Source organism: Acomys russatus, chromosome 17 (assembly GCF_903995435.1).
Source record: "Acomys russatus chromosome 17, mAcoRus1.1, whole genome shotgun sequence".
In the NCBI taxonomy this organism is placed as follows: Eukaryota; Metazoa; Chordata; class Mammalia; order Rodentia; family Muridae; genus Acomys; species Acomys russatus.
Window position 1 is genome coordinate 54,350,330 of NC_067153.1, and position 20,329 is coordinate 54,370,658.

The 20,329-nt window shown below is 39.7% G+C and overlaps 1 protein-coding gene across 1 annotated transcript in view; it reads left to right on the top strand.

The window, feature by feature from the left end:
- Positions 1–474: 474 nt before the first annotated feature.
- Cntn1 (contactin 1) overlaps positions 475–20,329 on the top strand; it is a 137,949-nt gene continuing 118,094 nt past the window's right edge. Inside the window, exons 1-8 of the mRNA XM_051159379.1 lie at positions 475–490; positions 1,268–1,399; positions 5,199–5,231; positions 7,041–7,189; positions 7,626–7,752; positions 12,418–12,562; positions 16,247–16,419; positions 18,537–18,632. Coding sequence (XP_051015336.1) covers positions 475–490; positions 1,268–1,399; positions 5,199–5,231; positions 7,041–7,189; positions 7,626–7,752; positions 12,418–12,562; positions 16,247–16,419; positions 18,537–18,632 — 871 coding nt within the window. The remainder of the gene's footprint in view (positions 491–1,267; positions 1,400–5,198; positions 5,232–7,040; positions 7,190–7,625; positions 7,753–12,417; positions 12,563–16,246; positions 16,420–18,536; positions 18,633–20,329) is intronic.

Sequence of the window (20,329 nt, forward strand, 5' to 3'; positions counted from 1 at the left end):
TTGAAAGCATGATATATCCTCTCAAGTTCTGGGTATCCCTGTAGTGCTCTAGGATTCGCTGTTTTCCAGGAGTTTGGTACAAATGGTTGAATTATAGTTAATAAATCTTACATCTTAGGCTAAAGCTGCAGAACCTCTGTCTTCACATTCTGCTCACATTGCCACAGTGCTACGGTAACAATGCTTTCAATACTGACAACCATTTTCTCCCATTATCTGAGATAGAATCAAGTATATGTCTGATTTGCAACTGAGTAGAGAGTTTCTTAGTAGCAGGTACTTCTGCCCTGCTTTTGATTTTTTATGTATGTTGCATATGCAGAGACATTTCACTGCAAAGATGATGGAACATTAGTTATGTGACCCACACTGCCACAAGGTAATTCCAAAGGGCTGGGTGAAATCTTAGCAGTGTAACTATAAGACCGTTAGGTTATTTTCAAACCCATGAAAGCAGAATATTTTAACTAGATGATGAGTGACTCTGCAGGTTAGTCTATGGAACTTTTTCTTCTTGGTTTAAAAGAAGTATTCTCCAACTTTTACAAATTTGACCACACCAAGCTTATCTTGACCTATGCTGACAGACATGGCTAGAGATATTGTCCAATGAGAGGGGAAAAAAAAAAAAACCAGAACAGAAGGGCAAGAGCAATGACAAGGGATGGCTGGGTACATTGAATCTTGTCTTAGCTGTGCAGCAAGACCCTGCTTAGACAGGCAGGCAGGCAGACAGACAAAAGCACTGGCCATTTATGGCAAATGTTTTCTACAAAACACCAAAGGCTGCCTTGCTATATCTTTCAAGTTTTTAAAGTTCTCACCAAGGTTTTCTTATTTCTGTGACCTCAGGTGCCAAGGGCCTCACATATAAGATTATATTTAAATTGATGTATCTGTTTCTCAACTATATTTAATCCACTAAAATAATTGCTATTAAAATATTGACAATACAGAAGTTTTAGTAGGTGGTTAGTGTATTTTGTGCTAAAGAAGGAAAGAAACCTTGTTATCTGTCATCAGAGTGGCTCATCTTGACCAACATGAGCATGCTGGTAGGCCAGCCAAAGCCTTGTGTTAAAATCAGAAAAATAAAACAAAACGTAGTTAATAAGTCACTATCCCCAAATGGTGGACGTTTATCCTTCTCTCTTGTCCCCATTATACTACTGTCCACCTTCTTTTTTCTCATGTCTAGTTCTTTCTTATCTTGTCTTTCCTTCTTTTATTATCTAATAACCTATTTTTCCACCTTTTCTCCATGCAGGTGTTTCACAGAACTCAACTGCCATAAAGCTTTCCTTATTTCTGGAAGTTGAACCATCTACACAACAGAAGGTGAAAATGGCATTGCTGGTTAGTCATCTTCTGCTAATCTCCTTAACATCCTGTCTAGGAGGTAAGGAAAAGATTTCTTCATGTATTCTCCATATGTTTTATAAATATAATCTATATGCCTCTTTATTGTGAAATCTTTCATGTGAATTTAGAAATAATATTTTCTCTTGACCTCTGGGTCTGGTTATATCAGTAAATACATTTTATATGTTAAGATTGGCCTTGTTTCTATTTTTATTTTCAGTTATAATAAATTAAAAATTTGTAAGTTCTAGTCTACTATCTGTAGTAGTAAAATGTTCGTAAACTTATGTATTTTGAACTTCTGATAAAAGAAACCTTTGGTATGTCACAGGATTGTTTAACATAACATAAAACAACATAACACCATTTAGTGTAGAATTGGGAGAGACGGGTGGCATTTCTACCACCTGCCTAAAATTGAACAAAATTCAGTATCTTTAACAATGGTAAAGTGTAGTAAGAAACTCCAAAAGAACACTTTAATGGTGTCCCTTTTGTCCTTAACACAACTTCCTCACCTGTGAGCATTAGCTTGAGTTGGTATAGCTATTCAATAACTGATTCACACCACGCTTTGAAATTAATAAACAATTGCCATTATAAGTATTCAGCACAATACTGAATCTGATAAGTCTCACTCTTGCTTGTTTAATTCTAGGAAAATGGTTTCCATATACTCTATGATGTCTGTACATCTATCTATATGTCTATGATATATCTATAAAGGATAGCATAGCAGTTTTAAGCTTTCAGCACAAAGATCATACTTCTCCCTTTCAGAGCAAAGATGAAAATTCAGAGATATTTCTCACAAGCATAGGCACATATTTTTGCTGGCAGTTGCATGTTCCCAACAATTATTATCTCTCAAACCCCAGCTCAGTCACCTTCACTCACTGAGCACTTGTTGAGTTGCTGTTCAGCTGAGAAAACCTACAGCCAATTATTTCATGCAGGCTCTCCTGGTCTCTTTAGGGATGGACCCAAAGACGTCTCTATTGCATTTACTATTTACTTATTTCACTTATTTGTCTGTCTGACACAGGGCCTCTTGTAGCCCAGGCTGCCACGGAATTGATGAGGTGGCAAAGGACGACTTTGAACTACTGATACTCCTGTTTTATCCTCCTAAGTGCTGGGATCATAGTACGATAGGGCTATTATTCATTTTTAAGGAAGTAAAAGTTGTACGTTTTGAGGAGACAGCGATTTTTCACGATGCTTACTCCAGAATTTGGTGAGAATAATTTCATCAGTGTCTGTAGTGGGAGAGATGGAGTCACAGCACTGTGCTTTGCCTGCAGCAGCCTGAAGCTTTCCATCAGGCTTTCAGGGACCTACACTTGAGTAAAACCTGATCCTTGGATTTGAAGCCAAAGATAATTTCAAGAAACGCCCCTTATAGAGCAGAGCTGTGGTTTATTAGAAAGACAAGGAAAGGAGCTTAGGAAAAATTGAGTTACAACGTTGAGCATTTGTGTAGGGTTCTCACAGACCGGTCACAAGTATCTTAATGGGAAACATATGCGTCATGTTGGTGACTCTTAAGTTACTTGAAAGGTGTCTGAGAAAAACAAACTGTTTCCTCTCTCTTTATTTGTTGTGGAAGAATAGGGGCTGGATCTAGATGTGCCTTGGACAAGAAGATAGTTTGAGGGACCCACTTAGTTGATTCTATGGGCTGTGTTCTCATGGGCTATGATCTCTTGGCCCTCCACCCGTTTGGCTTCTACAATTCTTCCTCCTCGTCTTCTGTGGCCTCCTCTTCTGTCGAATTTTCCTGGCTCCGCCTAGTGTTTGAATGTGAGTCTCTGCATCTGCTCCCATCAGTTACTGGATAACTCTTCTCTGATGACAATTACACTAGGCACCAATCTATGAGTATAGCAGAATGTCATTAAGAATCATTTCATTGATTTTTTTCCCATCATGTTTGGTTCTATTCTGTCTCTGGACTGCCCTGCCTCTGGCTCCTGGTTGTACAGGCAGTACCAGGCTTAGACCACCTCTACTGGTATGGGTCACAATTTGGACCAGTCATGGGTCTGGCGTTCTCACAAGTTCTAGACAACCATTGCCCCAGCATGTCTTGTAGGCAAGACATATAGTAAGTTGCAGATGTGTGGCTTGGATAATGTTCCAGTTCCAATGCTAGGAGCCTTGCTAGTTATAGAAGATGGCCAGTTCAGGCTTCATAGCCCCATTACCAGGAGACTTTGCTAGGGTCGCTGTCATAGATTTTATAGAGTTTCCACTGCACTAGGTTTCTATATCACCCCCCAAATTGCCCCTAATCCCAGTCAGCTCCCCTAGTAATCTCCCCCTCCATTTCTTCCACCCCCTGCCTGCTCCCTCCTGCTCCCATTCCCTCCTGTCCTCATTCCACCCTTAAATATATCTGATTTGCCATTCCCAAAGAAACTCATACATTTCCCCCTCTTGAGCCCTCCTTGTTATTTAACCTCTCTGGGTCTGTGGATTGTAGCATGACTGTCCTTTACTTAACAGCTAATATCCACTTATATACCATGTTTGCCTTCCTGGGTCTGGGTTACCTCACTCAGGATGATCTTTTCTAGTTCTATCCATTGGCCAGCAAATTTCATGCTTCCCTTGTTTTAGAAAGCTGAGTAGGATTCCATTGTGTAAATGTATCACAGTTTCTTTATCCATTCTTAGGTTGAGGGACATCTAGGTTGCTTCCCATTTCTGGCTATTATGAATAAAAGTTGTATGAACATAGTTGAGCAAGTGGCCTTGTGGTAGGATGCAGTACCCTTTGGGTATATGCCCAAGAGTGGTATAGCTGGCTCTTGTAGATTAATTCCCAATTTTCTCTTCACAGACACTGAATCAACAAACACAAACCCTGAATGGATCTGAGCTGGATCCTCTGCATAGGCCTTATGGTTGCATAGTGCGGTGCTTTGGGGGACCCCCAACAATGGGAGTGGGAGGTGTCTCTGTCTCTTTTGCCTGTTTTGAGGACTTTTTCCTCTTACAGGGAGGCAACATCCAGCTGTGATATTAGGGTTTGTGCCCAGTCTTATTGTATCTTGTTAGGCCTTGTTCAGAGGAGATCTCTGACTGGTTTTCTTTTCTTTGGGGGGTAAATGGGGTGGGGTGGGGTAAAACAGCACAAAAGTTGATCTGGGGGAGAGGAGAGGCATGGGGAGGGGAGCAGTGGAGGGAGAGGAAACTATGGTCTGGATATAATGTATGAGAGAAGAATAAAAGTTTAAAACATATATAATTTGACAAGATTCAGGAACCACTCCCTTAGGACAAAGAGGGGCCCAAGGGATACCCCTAGAAATCTGGATTTACACCTGGGATGGGCAAAGGCCTTGAGCAAATGCTAGTTCTATTGAAATTCTTCACTCCTACAGGCCAAGGTGAGGGATTTTTTTTTTCCCTTCCTTTATCCTATTCTCCCTCTTCCTATCCTGCCTCAGTTAGTGCTTCAGAATTTAATGACAATGGTAAACACACAGCCACAATAATGATATGCATACACACATGCACATGTATAACTGCATGCATAATATGTATGTAATACATATAAATTTTATATGGTTATTAACATGTTATTATAAATGAAATAAAGTGTTTAATTAATTTCCCAAATTTTACTAATTCTATGATTTTCAAATATTAGCATTACCACTACATAATATAAAAACAAGAAAAATTATTTTCACAGGTATAGTGATATGTCAGTCTTATGTATGAAGAGCATGTTCTACCATTTCATTGCCCCTTTGCCCATGTTTAAAAACATACCTGAAAAGAATGACTGGCAGTAAAAATGCTTTTCTTTCTTTTGTTTTTTTCAGAGTTCACGTGGCACAGAAGATTTGGTCATGGTGGTAAGTTTTAAATGATTTATTTTTGTATAATTATATTTGATTTTTGTTTTAAGCTATGATTGTGCTAAACTTGAAGGCAAATTATTATTGTTGGGTACTTAGAAATCTTCTGTGGTCCTAAAACAACTTTATTTATTTATTTTTTTATTGTTCAAAGACATCACACACACACACACACAGACACACACACAAGCACACACACATACACAAATAACAGTCATGTTTGGGCAGATGAAACTGTTCAGTGCGATCTCCATTTGTCTTAAATGCTTTGTTAACAATGCAATTCTGTGAAATTTGGATTGGTATTTTAAAGATTAGGGTACCTGAACATCTTTGCAAGCTTCTTGTTTGCTTCAAGAGAGAAAACTCAAATTAGTGCATTTGGAGCCTTAAGATTCAGTGCAGTTAGGAGCAGACAGATGTTATAAAGGTTCCTGTTTGAGGTGTATTGAATGTAACAACCGATCCTGCTAGGACAGAGACCTGGGATTACTGGTGTCTCTGAAGGAGAGGCAATGAAGAAGACCAACTCTGGATCTGCCTCTCCAGCTGGCACTCTCTGGCCAAGCTTGCAGTTTTGCATAAATTAGTCAATCTCTATGAGCTTCAATATGTAAAAGTCACAGGGTTTCTTACTGCAAGAATCTCACAACAAAGACAGCAAATGCAGCTGGCATCGTGACTGGTAAACAGCTCACCTACTTCCACCATTGCAAATGACTGAATGAAGGGCCAGGGTGGAGTGTGAGGACGTCCATGCCAGATCCAAATTAGGCCATTTGGACGGAGAAACGTGCCCGCTTGTAGGCTTAAAAAACAGAAGCACTAGAAATTCTTAGTCTGAATTCCATCAAAGGCCTTTCTCCTCCCACTTTGAAAGCTGAGAATCAATACATGTAGATTTTTATAAAGATCACTAGCATAGCTGCCTAGACTTCAAGAACTTTATCTGAACTAGGGAATATGAAAAGATAAAGATCCCTTAAGAAAAAAAATGAAGTACGCTTTAAGGGAATTATTTGATAATTCGAGGTGTGTTTAATGATGGAAGTTGTAGATAAGAAACCCTGAAGTATTTCAATGTTTAGAAGTGGTGCAAATTCTAAATAAACAAGATGACTGGTAAAAGGTTTTGTTGTTGTTGTTGTTGTTGTTTTTAAAGAACAAACACTTGCAATTTCTATAGGTTATTAGCAGGAATTTCATTAGAAAGTACTTTATTGTCAAATAAACCACTGGCAACCCTGAGGCAGAATTAAAGCGTAATGGCTTATTTTTAATTGCAGTGCCGGCGTTTCTTTGCAGTGACATAATAAAACACCTCTAATTGAATGATTAAGAGCACAAACTTATTTTTTTCACAGCTCTAGAAAATAGAACCCAAAACTCAAGGTGTTAGTATAACTGTGGGAACCCTGGGAACCTCTAGACCCCTTGCCTCTTTCAGCTTGCAGTAGTGCCCTGTGCTCCTCTGATTGTGAAGGCATAATTCCAACTGTGCTTCCAGTGGCTCATGATTCTCCCCGTGGCTCTTCACATAACCTTCCCTCTGAGCATGCCACAGCCGCCCCTTTGTAAAGTGAAACTCTGAGGAGAGACATAATACATACATACGCTCCCAAGCTCAGTTAGCATCCAGTTTTTATAATCACTAAGGACTCCCTCCCCTCAGCTACGTTCAATTTAAACCTGTGACTCTTCCCTTCCAGTGGAGTGCTGAGATAGCTCAGCAGACACTGCATTTCCCTATGTCACAGGACACCACACTCCTGAACCTCTAAGACACTTGTGCATTCTGACTTTTAGGTGTTGGGTTTGATTCCTCTTACGTAGGGAGATTAGAAATGATGAGAAGACAGTTGCACGGGCTCTGGTCTATGTTTGGTGCTCACGGCTCATTTCTGCACTCCCGTGCTCTGCGGCCGTTTGTAGGACTCGCCACGCTTGCTCTGCTGGTGTGCAGTAGACCTGTCTCACATTGTCCATTTAACGCATTGCCACAGAAAATGCCCCTTCTCTCTCCATTGTCAACCTCTCCCTCTTGATGGCTATCACTATCAACACACATACATTCCGTATTCTTGGGGAATTGTGACACATGCCTTTTTATTCTAGCATTTGGCGGGAGGCAGAAGCAGGTGGATCTCCAAGATAAGCCTGGTCTACATAGCGAGTTTTAAGACACCCATGACAACATAGAGAGAGACCATGTCTCAACAAAACAACAACAACAACAATAATAATAAATGCTGCTGCTGCGCCTGTCATTTTTTCAAACTCTATACTTAATATCCTATGTATTTCATGTTCTTGACAACATTATAACAAAAATGCCTTGACCTATACTTGCCCTTTTACAGTCCCTTGATCTATCTTACCCTTTGAATATAGCAAGCTGTAACACCAGCAGTCAACAGCTGTCTCTTTGGCACCCTTGATGTACAGGTGGTTAATGCAGCAAGCCGCTCTCCGGCTTTTCCTGCACTGCACAGCAAGCCTGTCACATACGGACAGGAGGGTATTCTAAGGGAAGAGGGGCATTTCTCTTTTGTTGACCTCTTTAGAAAACAAGGGAGTCTTTCCCAGATTCCTCTGAAAGAAACGCCATGGCCCAAGGTGGTCTGGGTCCTCTGCAACTACAATATACTATACGTTTGGGGTCCAGTCATATACAAAGTAGCCTGGGACTATTCCAAGCCATATCTATAAGTTTAAGAAATGGCTCAGAGTCCAAAAGGGCTACAAAGACAAGATGGACTCTTCCTGTGAGATAAAGTCAAACAGAGAATTAAATCTACACAACCTGATTTGCTAATCCAATCCTCACCTCTCCCCCTCCCCCACCCCATCCCCCTTTAAAAACTGGATTTAAGCACACCTGCTGGGAGGGACTCTTGGCATTGCCTTGTTAGGGATGGCAGGTGAGTACAAAGTTACTTTGTTCCAGTCACTCTAAGTAATGGTGGTACTCCGGGACCCAAGTTCTCAACATCTCAATTCTATCAGTGAAGAAAGGACGGATGCTATCTAGAAGTGTGTGCTAAGCAACATAATTTTTGCTTCACGTAGGTCGTTCTCTGTATTTCAAGAGAACCCGCATCACTCTCAGCTCTATAATGAGGAATACTGTAACTATCATATGGATTCTAATAATAGACTCTGCGGAATTTGATTCCATTGCTTTATTTCCTAATAGATTTTTTTTTTCTTAGACTCATCTGGCAACGTACTTATGCAAAATTCTGTTTAATAACAGATTGAGATGGCATATTTCAGAATGGGAAAAAATGGAAGCTGTTTCGAGACAGATATGAAAATGACTAAAAATAACTCTCAAGCACAAACTGCAATCTTACACTCAATTTCTAGAAATAAAGCAAAATAGCAAGATTGCAGAGGACTATGTCCACGTGGAGAAAGTGTGAGGCCCCTATTTTAGCTCATGCCACAGAATGATTGTTCAGGGAGCATCAGTAGCATTGAATTGTCTTACATCTGCAAATTTTACTTCAAATATGCATGTGCAATCTATTTTTGTCTCTTATCAATATTTTTTGTTTTTTGTTTTTTGAGATAGGGTTTCTCTGTGTATCCTTGACTGTCCTGAACTTGCTTTGTAGACCAAGTTGGCCTCGAACTCACTGCAATCCACCTGCCTCTGCCTCTTATGTGCTGAGATTAAAGGCATGCACCACCACTGCCTGGCAGTATTTTTAACCAAAGTTGATAAAGTAATCACTTCTTTAGTAGAGTTAGGATAGCTACCTTATATACCGGAGAATGCAAGTTTTGTTGAAATGAGTTTGTATTAAGAAAATTCAGATTTAAAAAAACATGTTAATTAAGTCTTCAAAAGCCTGAGATGTTTTTGCCAACTTTGTGCTTTCCTCCCTCTTTTTTAACTCAATGAAATTTCCAAAACATCAAACTGTTGCCTGCAGCTTCCCGTTGCTAAAGCAGCAAGACACAGTCATTCTTCTATGAAAGCTGAGTATAAAGCTGCCTTAATGGGTCCTCTGCTGGGTCTCATGCTGTGCCCTCCCAGGAGCATCTTCTTTCTCTGCATCTGAGTGCATCTACTGAATTAGGGGACCATGAAGTGACCATATTGGGTGATGAATTAGGTTCTTGCTGAGCACAATAATGTAAGGCAAAGACTTGATACAGTAACTACTGTTCCTAAGGATGAGTTTCGGTTCCCAAGTAACATGCTCAGAATCATTCTAAAGCCCCACAGGGAATCCAGTGTCTTATTAGGGGCATAGAATTCTAGAAATATAGGCATCATATGTTCATTAAACAGTATAGACCTATCCTGGAAATGAGAAAACTGAAATATTTTAAATGTGATTTTTTTTTCATTGAAACTTTATTTAGCTTCATTATTTTATTCTACTAAGATTTTATACTGTGTCTCTACAGAAGTTAGAACCTAATGGAGTGTTAGAAAATGTACACATATCATTTGTACCAAATATTGCCATTGAGAAGAAAAATACAGTAATGATATTTTTCTGATTGATCTATAAAATTTTAATCACAACCTCTTTAATATTTACATAAACTCTTCCTCGTATGTATATAAAGTTGCCAACACCTCACAAAAGCTAAGAGCCTTACCACTGTTAGTGGGTGAATTTTTTTCAGACTGGATCTTATAGGGTGACATTAGAGAAGATAAACACCAATGAGCTACTTGAGTTAAACCGTGTATTAAAGAAGCAAGGTTAGAGCCCCCACTGAACATTTCTTGTCAACAAATGAAGCCTCTAGTACTGGGGATGGGTTACATCCAATCAAGTTGCTCGCCCAAGGAGCAAGAATGGAACCTCCCAAACAACCCAGGCTACTGCCAAGGCTGTTGGTTGTTGTCTACAAACTGACTGTAATGTCCTATTACTGAAGACAGGACCTACGCAACTCACTGGACACAGAGCTATGGAGCTGGTGTCTATCTAAAGCCATTTCCCCTACAGACCAATGTTCATGATGCTAGAAGGTAATCTGTATGCTACCAAAGGGGAAACATAAACACAAACCCAGCTGCAAACCCTTCAGTCTACAATGGTAAGCTGCCCACATGATACACTGGTACAATACTGAAGCAAGCTTGTGGGAGTCATAACAAATCAATATCTGATTGAACCTAAGGCCCACTCCGTGAAAAGAAACTGCTATCAACACTACTTGGGGTAGCCAAGAGCGAAGTGAGACTAGATCACCCAGGGACCTAGGGGAAAACCAAATACTAAAGGACCATAGCAATGAAGCGGCTCCTTGCAACATTCGGCCATACTCATAGATTGGTGCCTTGCTCAGCCATCGTCAGAGAAGCTTCTTCCTGCAGTGGATGGGAAAAAATACAGAGATCCACAGCCATACAATATGTAGAGAGTGAGAGACCTTGGGGCACTCAATGCTAAATGGGACATCTCCATGAAAACCCTTTCCTCTGAGGCTCAAACAACTATTCAGAGGAGGAGGCAGAGTGTTAGAATCACTGGGGATGGAAGACGCCAAGGAAACAAAGCTGTCTAAACACAGATCAGGGAACAAACATATAAACTCAAAAAGCCTGAGGCAGCATAGCATGCCTAGGACGTGCAGCAGGTGAGGTTCTAGACGTGAAAGAGCTGGACCCAAGCTTCCATGCCTAACCCAGACGTCATCTCCAACTGAAAACCAAATGAAAATGGAAAATAAGTTTTCCCCAAATGAGTCTTACTAGGGAAACAAATTACTCTCAAGGCAGGTCCCATGCCCAGAAGTAGGTAGCCAAAAAAAAAAAAAAAAAAAAGAACTCAATGGCATCTTTAGAGACCTTTGTCTTATAATACTGAGTCGGGACGTTCTTTTTTTTATCCTTTTATTTATTATTATTAATTGATTGATTATTTAATTAGTTTTACTTTAAGGACCTCTGTGAACATATTATAGCATGTTTCTTTTTGTGTGTGTTTAGGGATTCCTGAGTGGGAGCATGTGTGTGTGTTTGAGTTTATTTGTGTTTCGTGTGCTTTTTCTTTGGCTCTTTTTCTTCTCTTCATTTTTCTTTGTATTGTGCCAATTTGTTTTTATCTTATTGTTTTTATTTTATTATTATTTCTTAGATATTTGTTTGTTTTCTAAAGAGAGACAGAAAAGGGTGTGGATCTGGATGGGAGAGCATTGGGAGAAACTGGGAGAAGGAGGGACTATTGTAATAAATATATATTGTATGAAAAATATACTTTAAATGAAAGGGAAACAGTAAGCTAGAGAATTCTGACATGATGGTACATGCCTTTAATCCCAACATCTGGGAGGTAGAGACAGGAAAATGTGGAATATGCTGTCAACTTGAGCTACATGAGACTGTCTTAAAGAAAGAAAAATCAGAAGCAAATACAAAACAATAGCAACACAGGCTGGGGGCATGAACCCTGGTTATCATCTATCTAAGCCATCCCAGTGACCTCAGGGAAGAATTCCCTCCTTTCTAGGCACATGGCTTACTACTAATTCATTTGGAGCATATGGCTCTTAGGTAGTGTTTGCAGTTTCTGCCATGTTAATGACATGTGAGTGATTCCCGCCTCTTCAACATTGCCTATGGTGTCATTTGCTCTTCTTTCCATAGAGGATAGACTTACATGAAAATTGATTCCTAAACTGGGTACTTGTGATGGGTTTCAAACCAGTTCATCAACCCCCATTCTCACAATCTGTGTATATGCTCTTCCAAATGATGCTGAGTATGCATCCTGGCCACATGAATCCCCAGAGCATTCAGGAAGTCATTTATCACTTAGTTCCCATCTCCTAAAATCTTAAGCAACTCCAGGTTCTAGACTTCTAAGCTCTCTAGCGAGGTGCAGTGGTTAAAGATATCACCTGTCTTTAAGCCCTGTCAGAGTGGTGAGACAGAAAGTCTCATCAGAAATCAAAGCAGCCATATTAATTCCTACAGCCCAAATAGGGAGCTGCAGAGCCACAAAGGGACTCATTGAAAACAGAAAGGATGGGAGACAGCCCTTTAAAAGAATTAACACCATATCTAGGTCACAAATATGCAAACTTAATGGGGAAAGTAGGATGATGAGTTTAGAAAGTAGAAAAGCTCATGCAAAGACCTGGAGCATGTATGTGTATGCATGTGTGTATGTGTGTGTATGCATGTGTGGTACACTATAAAATCATTTTGTTTTCATTTCAGTTTCTGAGGAAGACAAAGGATTTGGACCCATTTTTGAAGAGCAACCGATCAATACCATTTACCCAGAAGAGTCGCTGGAAGGAAAAGTTTCACTTAACTGCCGGGCACGAGCTAGCCCCTTTCCAGTTTACAAGTAATGCACCCCACTGCTCTTTTGGGGATGGGAGGGGAGGCCTACAGAGTACAGGTGACCTCAGATCTGTAGAGAAATCTGTATCACAAGTGGCTAAGGCCCGTGAACATCAACCCACAGGTTGCCATGCACACAACTGAAAACACGACGTGATATCTATGTACATAGTAGTTTTCTTATATATATGTAAGAATTTATTTAAATAGAGACAATACAGGCAGATCTGAAAGTGTTAAATATATACAGTTGAAGAGAAAATTAATTTGTATGCACTGCCATAGACAACTGAAAACTATGAGTGACTGATTATGTTTTTATATTAACTACATTCAAAAGTTTGCATAGGCCATTCCCGAAGGTGCTAACCTTTCCCAGTGACGTCAGACCTCTGCTGCTGACAATGTAGACAGTTTCCTGTAGGGCTAGGATTGAACCCAGATGCTCAGGCATGGGAGGCAGAAGCAAACACTCTACCAGTGAGCTGTATTCCCAGCACAAAAATGTGTCTTCAGTATCTCTACATTCTGAATGGTGCATGACTATCGCTTTCGACCTTCCTGCGCGACTGCTTCGCGCTATCATTAAAAATCTGTAAGAAATAAATTTTTTTTTGTGCTACAGAGAGTTTATAAATTTACCAATAACTTAATCCAATTTGAAGACTGCAAATGAACTAAATGTCAATGAATTTGAATTTCTTTTGTGAGGTGTTTCCATGAAAAAAGAAAAGTGATTGAGAGGAAAATGTGACTATGTTGGACAATTATCACCTGATTGAATTGCAGGCTTGCAAATAATAATTAATTTTTGATAGTAGGTATTCTTCTTACTCTAAAATAGCTTTCTATAAATATAAAAGTTATTATCAGGGAAAATATCCCCTTCTCACCACTTAATTCTAATTGTGTTCATTTTCTCTTGCCTCTGGCTATAATTACAAAATTACTCCAAAAGTAAAATATGAATTTAGGTATAAGATAGCCATCCTGAAACTATTTTTATTGCTTCAATTTTTTTTTGCATGGGCGCACAATATAAATTATAAATAACACATTTGTTCTAAAAATTATTTGGTTGCTATAATTGCTGCAATGGCCTCTGTACATGGGCATGGGCTGGCATCAGTGACAGTCTGTGGAGGAAATTTATCTAGAGAATTTTACAGGAAAGGATGCTAAATACTAAATTAGATACATTGGCTGGACCATGTAAGTTAAGCACAGACGCTGGACTAAAGCACAGCCTCCAGATCGTGTGGAAATCTCAAGCCAATTTTAGTGATCCAGATCCTCACATACTGTCCTCACCAGCAACCTCCAGACTGCTTGGAGGCAACCGAACAGCAGGTGCTGTATCCAGTGTTTCTAGGAACACAGCATGGGCTATAGTCCTTCTGCACCCAGAGGCAGTATGAATGAAATGTAATCTGGCAAATATGTCACCAACTCCACCCCCAGGCTTTAGCCAAACTAAAATCCCAGCTTGAGATGGCTTGACTGTCCATTTATTACTATAGGGAGCTGGGAGAGCCATGTAGGTGTTTAATCCTGATATAGAGCTGTCTGCACTTGACCACAATATAAAAGCTTAAAGAGGAAGAAGAGAGGAGAGAGAGAGTCTTTTGGTGGTAGAAAGGAATGCCGGAAGCTTTTCAAATGTACTGAAGGGCAGAGCAAACCACATTGCCCTCAGCTGTCATGGACCTTGTCCTTCACACAGTGGCTTTGTATTTATAGAATGTTCTCTGCTGATGGATTATTCACGGTGGCATCCGGAGAGGTAAGATGTACAACAAGGAATCTGAGTTGCCACTCACCAGCCTTGACACACTTTTCTCCTTCGGCACCTTCAAGAAGCAAGCACTGAAAAAACAAAACAAAACAAACAAACAAACACATTTAAAGGCACAGGGATTTCAATACACATTTCTGAAAATAGACAATGAATTTACCCAAACACAACAAGGCATAAAATTATATGGCATCCCAAGCAACCACAGCCACAGAGAGTCAAAGCAATAAACACACTTTGGAGCCAATTAAGGAAGGTGAAATCCAGACAATTGAAGTTGCCTGACTAGGAACCCTGAGCTGTGATCACTCCAAGCCACTTGCTCTGATTTCAGCAGGGGCACTCTTGCTCGCAGCATCTAAAAGATAGATCACACATTGTCTTCCCTTCTTGCTTTTAAACTTAGCTCTTATCCCATAAAGATTAAAACTTGAGAATGGCCTAGTGATCTGACTTTCTGAAACAATGCATTTTTATCCTCACCTGCATCGGGAATGTATTTGGCATCCAGAAAGTAGCCCCAGCTGCCCCCCTAAATTTTATGGTCAGGACTCTTGCCTGATGTTTTACAGATGGGACATTGGTTTAAGAGATAGACCCTGCCACATCATGGTACAATTATGAAATGATTTGTTATTATCATCGTAAATGCAAACTCTTTTCTACATACAGTTTTCTCACCAACTCACTCAGAAAAGGCCGACTTCTACTTACAACATATTTCCTTCACAGAGTGGTATATTAGCCACAATATTTCCCGTTGACACCATTACACATAAGAGTATACGGTAAGGAGAAATGCCATAAAGAAAAGTTGCCCCTAAATAATGTGAAAAGACACCACTGAACACTAAATCCAGGTTAAGGAAAATCTGATTCGACTAGTTTATTTGTGGCTTGGATTAAGACCCAATAGATTAATTTTAAACTATGTGATCTCCCCCTAGTGGTAAACATGTGTTAATTGCTGAGCAGATAGTCTGCCCCCTTTAGTTTTATTGGAAAATTGCTTAGTTTTTAGTTTAATTCTGCTGGAGATCTGCTCTTGATATTTTATACAATGTACCTAGGTGTATGTGAAACTAACTACCCAACAAAATATGGCTGTCAAATATGCTCGTGTATAAACAATGAAATTAATCTCTGGAATAAAACTTGACAATACATTTTTCTTTTGGGATACCTCATTTAAGATGAGGGAATGTGTCAGGAGTTAGCGCTTACATTCCGATAACTTAGCTAAATTATTATTCATGTTTCCAAACACTCAGAATTATAGGTCATTACAAATTACCACTGAGTAGCTGGGTGTGGTGAAGCACTCCACCAAATCCCAGCACTCTGGGAGGCTGAGCAGGCATATCTCTGTGAGTTCGAAGCCAACTTGATCTACAAAGAGAGTCCAGGACAGTCAAGTCTACACAGAGAAATTATGTCTCAAAAAACTGAAGAAGAAGAAGAAGAAGAAGAAGAAGAAGAAGAAGAAGAAGAAGAAGAAGAAGAAGAAGAAGAAGAAGAAGAAGAAGAAGAAGAAGAAGAAGAAGAAAGCAAAAAGAGAGAGGAGGAGGGAGAGCAAGAGAGACAGAGAAGACAGAGAGAGAGAATGAGGAGAGAGAGAGAGAGAGAGAGAGAGAGAGAAACGAAACCTAGGAAGAGAAAGGGCCATAGTCTTGATTTAATTGCCCTTTCTCTCTTACACTTTTAATGTGTGTGTGTGTGTGTGTGTGTGAGAGAGAGAGAGAGAGAGAGAGAGAGAGAGAAGCTGACCAGGAATCATGTTCACTCATCTCACCTCACATGGAACTGTTTTTAAGTTAGTTCAAAGTGATGTCAACCTTGCAGAATCTCCAAGCCTCATGACATTCAAAGTAACATGAATGTGTTTTTCTCAAGATGGAGAATGAATAATGGGGATGTTGACCTGACGAATGATCGATACAGTATGGTAGGAGGAAACCTTGTTATCAACAACCCTGACAAACAGAAAGATGCTGGGATATACTACTGCTTGGCATCAAACAACTATGGGATGGTCAGAAGCACAGAGGCAACCCTGAGCTTTGGGTGTAAGTAATCATAACTTTTTAAAAGAGGGTGTGTTTATTTGTGTGAAATGAAATTATGTGTGTGTGTTAGTTATTGATAAAAGTATATATAAATTGGGGGGTTTAATTGTGTGTTGGTTAACTATCTCAGCTTTTCTCTTCCATTAAAATTACTTCTCCTGTAGATATTTCAGCGGTTAAGTGTGCTGACTACTCTTCCAGAAACACCAAGTTCAGTTCCCAACACCCATATTGAGTGGCTCACAACTGTCACTCTCCCACTCCATAGAATCCACGTCCTCTTCTGCCTTCTGTGGGTAGGAAGTAAACACACACACACACACACACACACACACACACACACACACACAGCACATACACATATATATATGCAGAAGTAAAATTAAAAAAATTTTGACCCATGAATATGGACCCTCCAGCCTTATCATTCCAAACCAAAGTAGTGGTACTGTGTGGTTCCTTAAAGGTCTCATATTACCTGCTCATTTACAGGGCAAGTTTGGTGATGGTGAGACAAGTAACACGCTTGTGAAATTTTTCAATTTAAATACAGTAGTTCTGTGTGACTGTCAAGACATATCAGTAAACACAACCCAAAGAGTTCAGGAGAGAGAGAGGGGGAGAGAGAGAGAGAGAGAGAGAGAGAGAGAGAGAGAGAGAGAGAGAGAGAGAGAGAGAGAGAATAAAAATAAACCAGGAAAACAGACGACTGACAAGAATGTACCATAGAAGAAATGCATTGTACAGGAGAGTGGGCTTTGTGTGGAAAGCTCAGCATATGCAAATGATTATAGACCTCCAAAGATAACATAAAAGAAACTGAGACTACATTCTGAAGAATCCTGAACAGTTCTCTGCAACCTAACATCAGTGAAGTGATGGTAGCATTCTCAGTGAAGGCACCTATGAGGTGAGAGTTAGTTATTAAGAAAATATCTGAGATATACAGAGTACATCACACCTTTCCTAAACTACCCCCACCCCCCTGAAAATATTTGGCTCTTCAGCAGCTAATTTATCTGGGCTGAGATCAATTATGTATCTTAGTAAGTCAATTATTTTATATTTGAATTAAGACATTTTTTATAGGCCCCATAATGGAAAACATTTTTTAAAAATAGTTGCTAAGATGAAAGTTGGAGTTTGCTCTAAAGGACGGCTCTACATTGAGAGGGGAGCAGGATGTGGTCATTAATCTCCGATTTGTGATGTTATGATGACCTCTGTCTTTGCTAAGTACATTACAGGATTAAACAGAATGTTTCAAAAATAAATAAACTAAGTGGTCACCAGAAAGGGTGATACAGGTCAAGAAACAGTAATTTTGAAGTAGTGTGGCAAAGGAGTCTGTAGACAAAACGCATGAACCATAAAGAAAAAAAATCAGTACTTACTTGGGTTGAAATTGTTGCTTTTTCAAAAATATTCAAATTAAAAAACAAAAGTACTGTACTGTTCTGTCACTGCAATAGAATGGGAGCTGGAAAATGACTTTAAGATGGGACAAATTATCGAGTTTCTGTTCTATAACCAGAGATTAACAGATTTTTTTTTTTTCAGGTGAGGCTAGGACAGGCATTCAGATGCTGTTAGCACATCGGATCTGGAGAGAATTTGCTCTGGAAAAAAAAAAAATAATAAAACAGAAAAAGCACACGGGGTCCCGGAGGTAGACAGTGTGTTAAGAGGAGTAAAATGTAGGTCTTATAGTTTGAGTGTCGAGCACAAAAGAAGAGAAAGAGATTCAGAAATGAGCCAGAACAAGTATCATTGTGAAAATCGAATTACTTCAGGATTAACAAATGAAGCAAAATATGAGTTTTAAGCACAATGAACAGAAAAAAAAAATTGAGTTTAGAAACGGAAAAAAAAAAAAAAAAAAAAAAAAAACGGAATTAAAGAATCAAGGATTGATCACTTCCCCATTATCCAGACAGGGTCCTTTCACTGCTTGTCTGAGCGCCCACAGGAAGGGACGTATGCCTCTCTGGTTCCCTGTTTCTCTCCCAAAGCTCTCAGCTTTGCCTGATCTCACCGTATTACTGAAAGGCCACACTTAACAAATATCTCTTTCTCTTGAGCAGAGTGAACATTTCCCTTTTCCCTTTTGAAATCAGATCTGGACCCTTTTCCTCCTGAGGAGCGGCCAGAAGTGAAAGTGAAGGAAGGAAAAGGCATGGTGCTTCTCTGTGACCCTCCCTACCACTTCCCAGGTAAACGGAGTTTGTCGGACAACAGAGGAATGGAATGGGAACATTTGAGGGTTCTAGTAACGATAAAACACGACCGATAGCTTAATTAATCCATCGTTAATTTAATGTGACTCATTATTTGTATTTGTTGTTTCCCTGGGGAGAATAGCAGCTCCTCACCACAGAACACGCATGGAAGAAAGGATTCAGCCCTAGACTAGCTTGGTGAACCGAGTTTAACTGGGGTTACTTACAGGAGCATGGAGGAGGAGTTGTTTTTCCTAAGTATAGACATATTAAGAAGAGCTACACCTCTGAAGAAAAGGTCTCTTCTTTCCTCCAGCAGGCACTAATTTCCTGTAATAAGGTCAGGATGGGACCCTGTGAGCCTTCCCCCAGAACAGTCTAACTAACCTTACTCGACTATCAGGCAGGAAAACACAGCTGCTGAGAGTTCAGCAGAACAAAGGCTAAAGCTTGCCCAGAGGCAGCATTCACTCCCTGACAACAGCACCAACCTGTGCCCATCACTTCCAAGTGGTTGCAGACACTTTTCTCCTCAGCCACTTATTCACTCGGCCCTAATAACAATGGCTTCTGGTCATTTCAGTTTATAAACATAAGGACGCTGGATTGTGACCTCATTAAAGTTTGTACCATGTGAGAAATATTATGATAGATTTCTGCAGAAATTATGTTAGAAATTAAGCAACAGGACAGTGCTAAGGAATGAAGTACGACAGATCAGTTTTTTAATTTACTAACCGCAATATTCTGTGAATTATAACTAAGCACGTGATGAAGACATGATAAATTATTAACGTCTTAGAGTCACTGATCTATGAGGGTAATTGCACATGTCAGAAAAGGGAAAAATTAAAAATCATCTGTTAAAAATTCAACTTAGAATGTATATTTCTTTTAGTTGATATGGTTAAAATAGAGGGTACCATAGTATATATTCATAGTCTTGTTTTCATTTATCCCTTCACGATGAAATGAATGTTTTATACTCTTGATACATTAAATGTGATTTAAAACACACTCACAGGAAATGAAACAGAACACACTGCTACGAGCAATCTTGTGTGGAATGCACTGACTTTGTGTATACCTATGATTTCAATGAAATTATACCTATATTGCATATAAATTATATATATGAAATTTTATATGTATATGTGAAAATGATATTTGTATCTCTAGTTGCTTCTAAAACACTGGTAATTGTCTCATACTGCAAGGAAGAATACTTATTAGTAAACACGGGAAGGGCATAATTAGAGTGTTATAACAGCCTTCGATGAGAGCTTAGGCTTTTGCTGGTGGAACTGCAGAAACCATGGGTAAATACCTGTCTTTTCCATGGTGTTTCCCAGAAAGAAGGCAATGGCTACCCAGTGACTCACTTTGCCTATTTAATACTGGGTGAACTATTGATTAAGAAAACCTCTCATGAGCACTTTCCTCAGCAGACACTGCATATTCCACAGGCCAGGCCATTGGAGCTGAATAAGAAAAGCTGCCAGGACACAGGGACAATGAATGAGAGGAGTACCTAAAAGATACATGGAGAGTGGGGTATGACTTTCACACGTACTCTGGTGCCCCATTTTTGACCACATCCCCTGGATGGGGAGAACAGGTGGCACTCAGAGGAAGGATAACAGGCTACGAAGAAGAGACTTGATACCCTTTGAGCATATACTGGGGGAGGA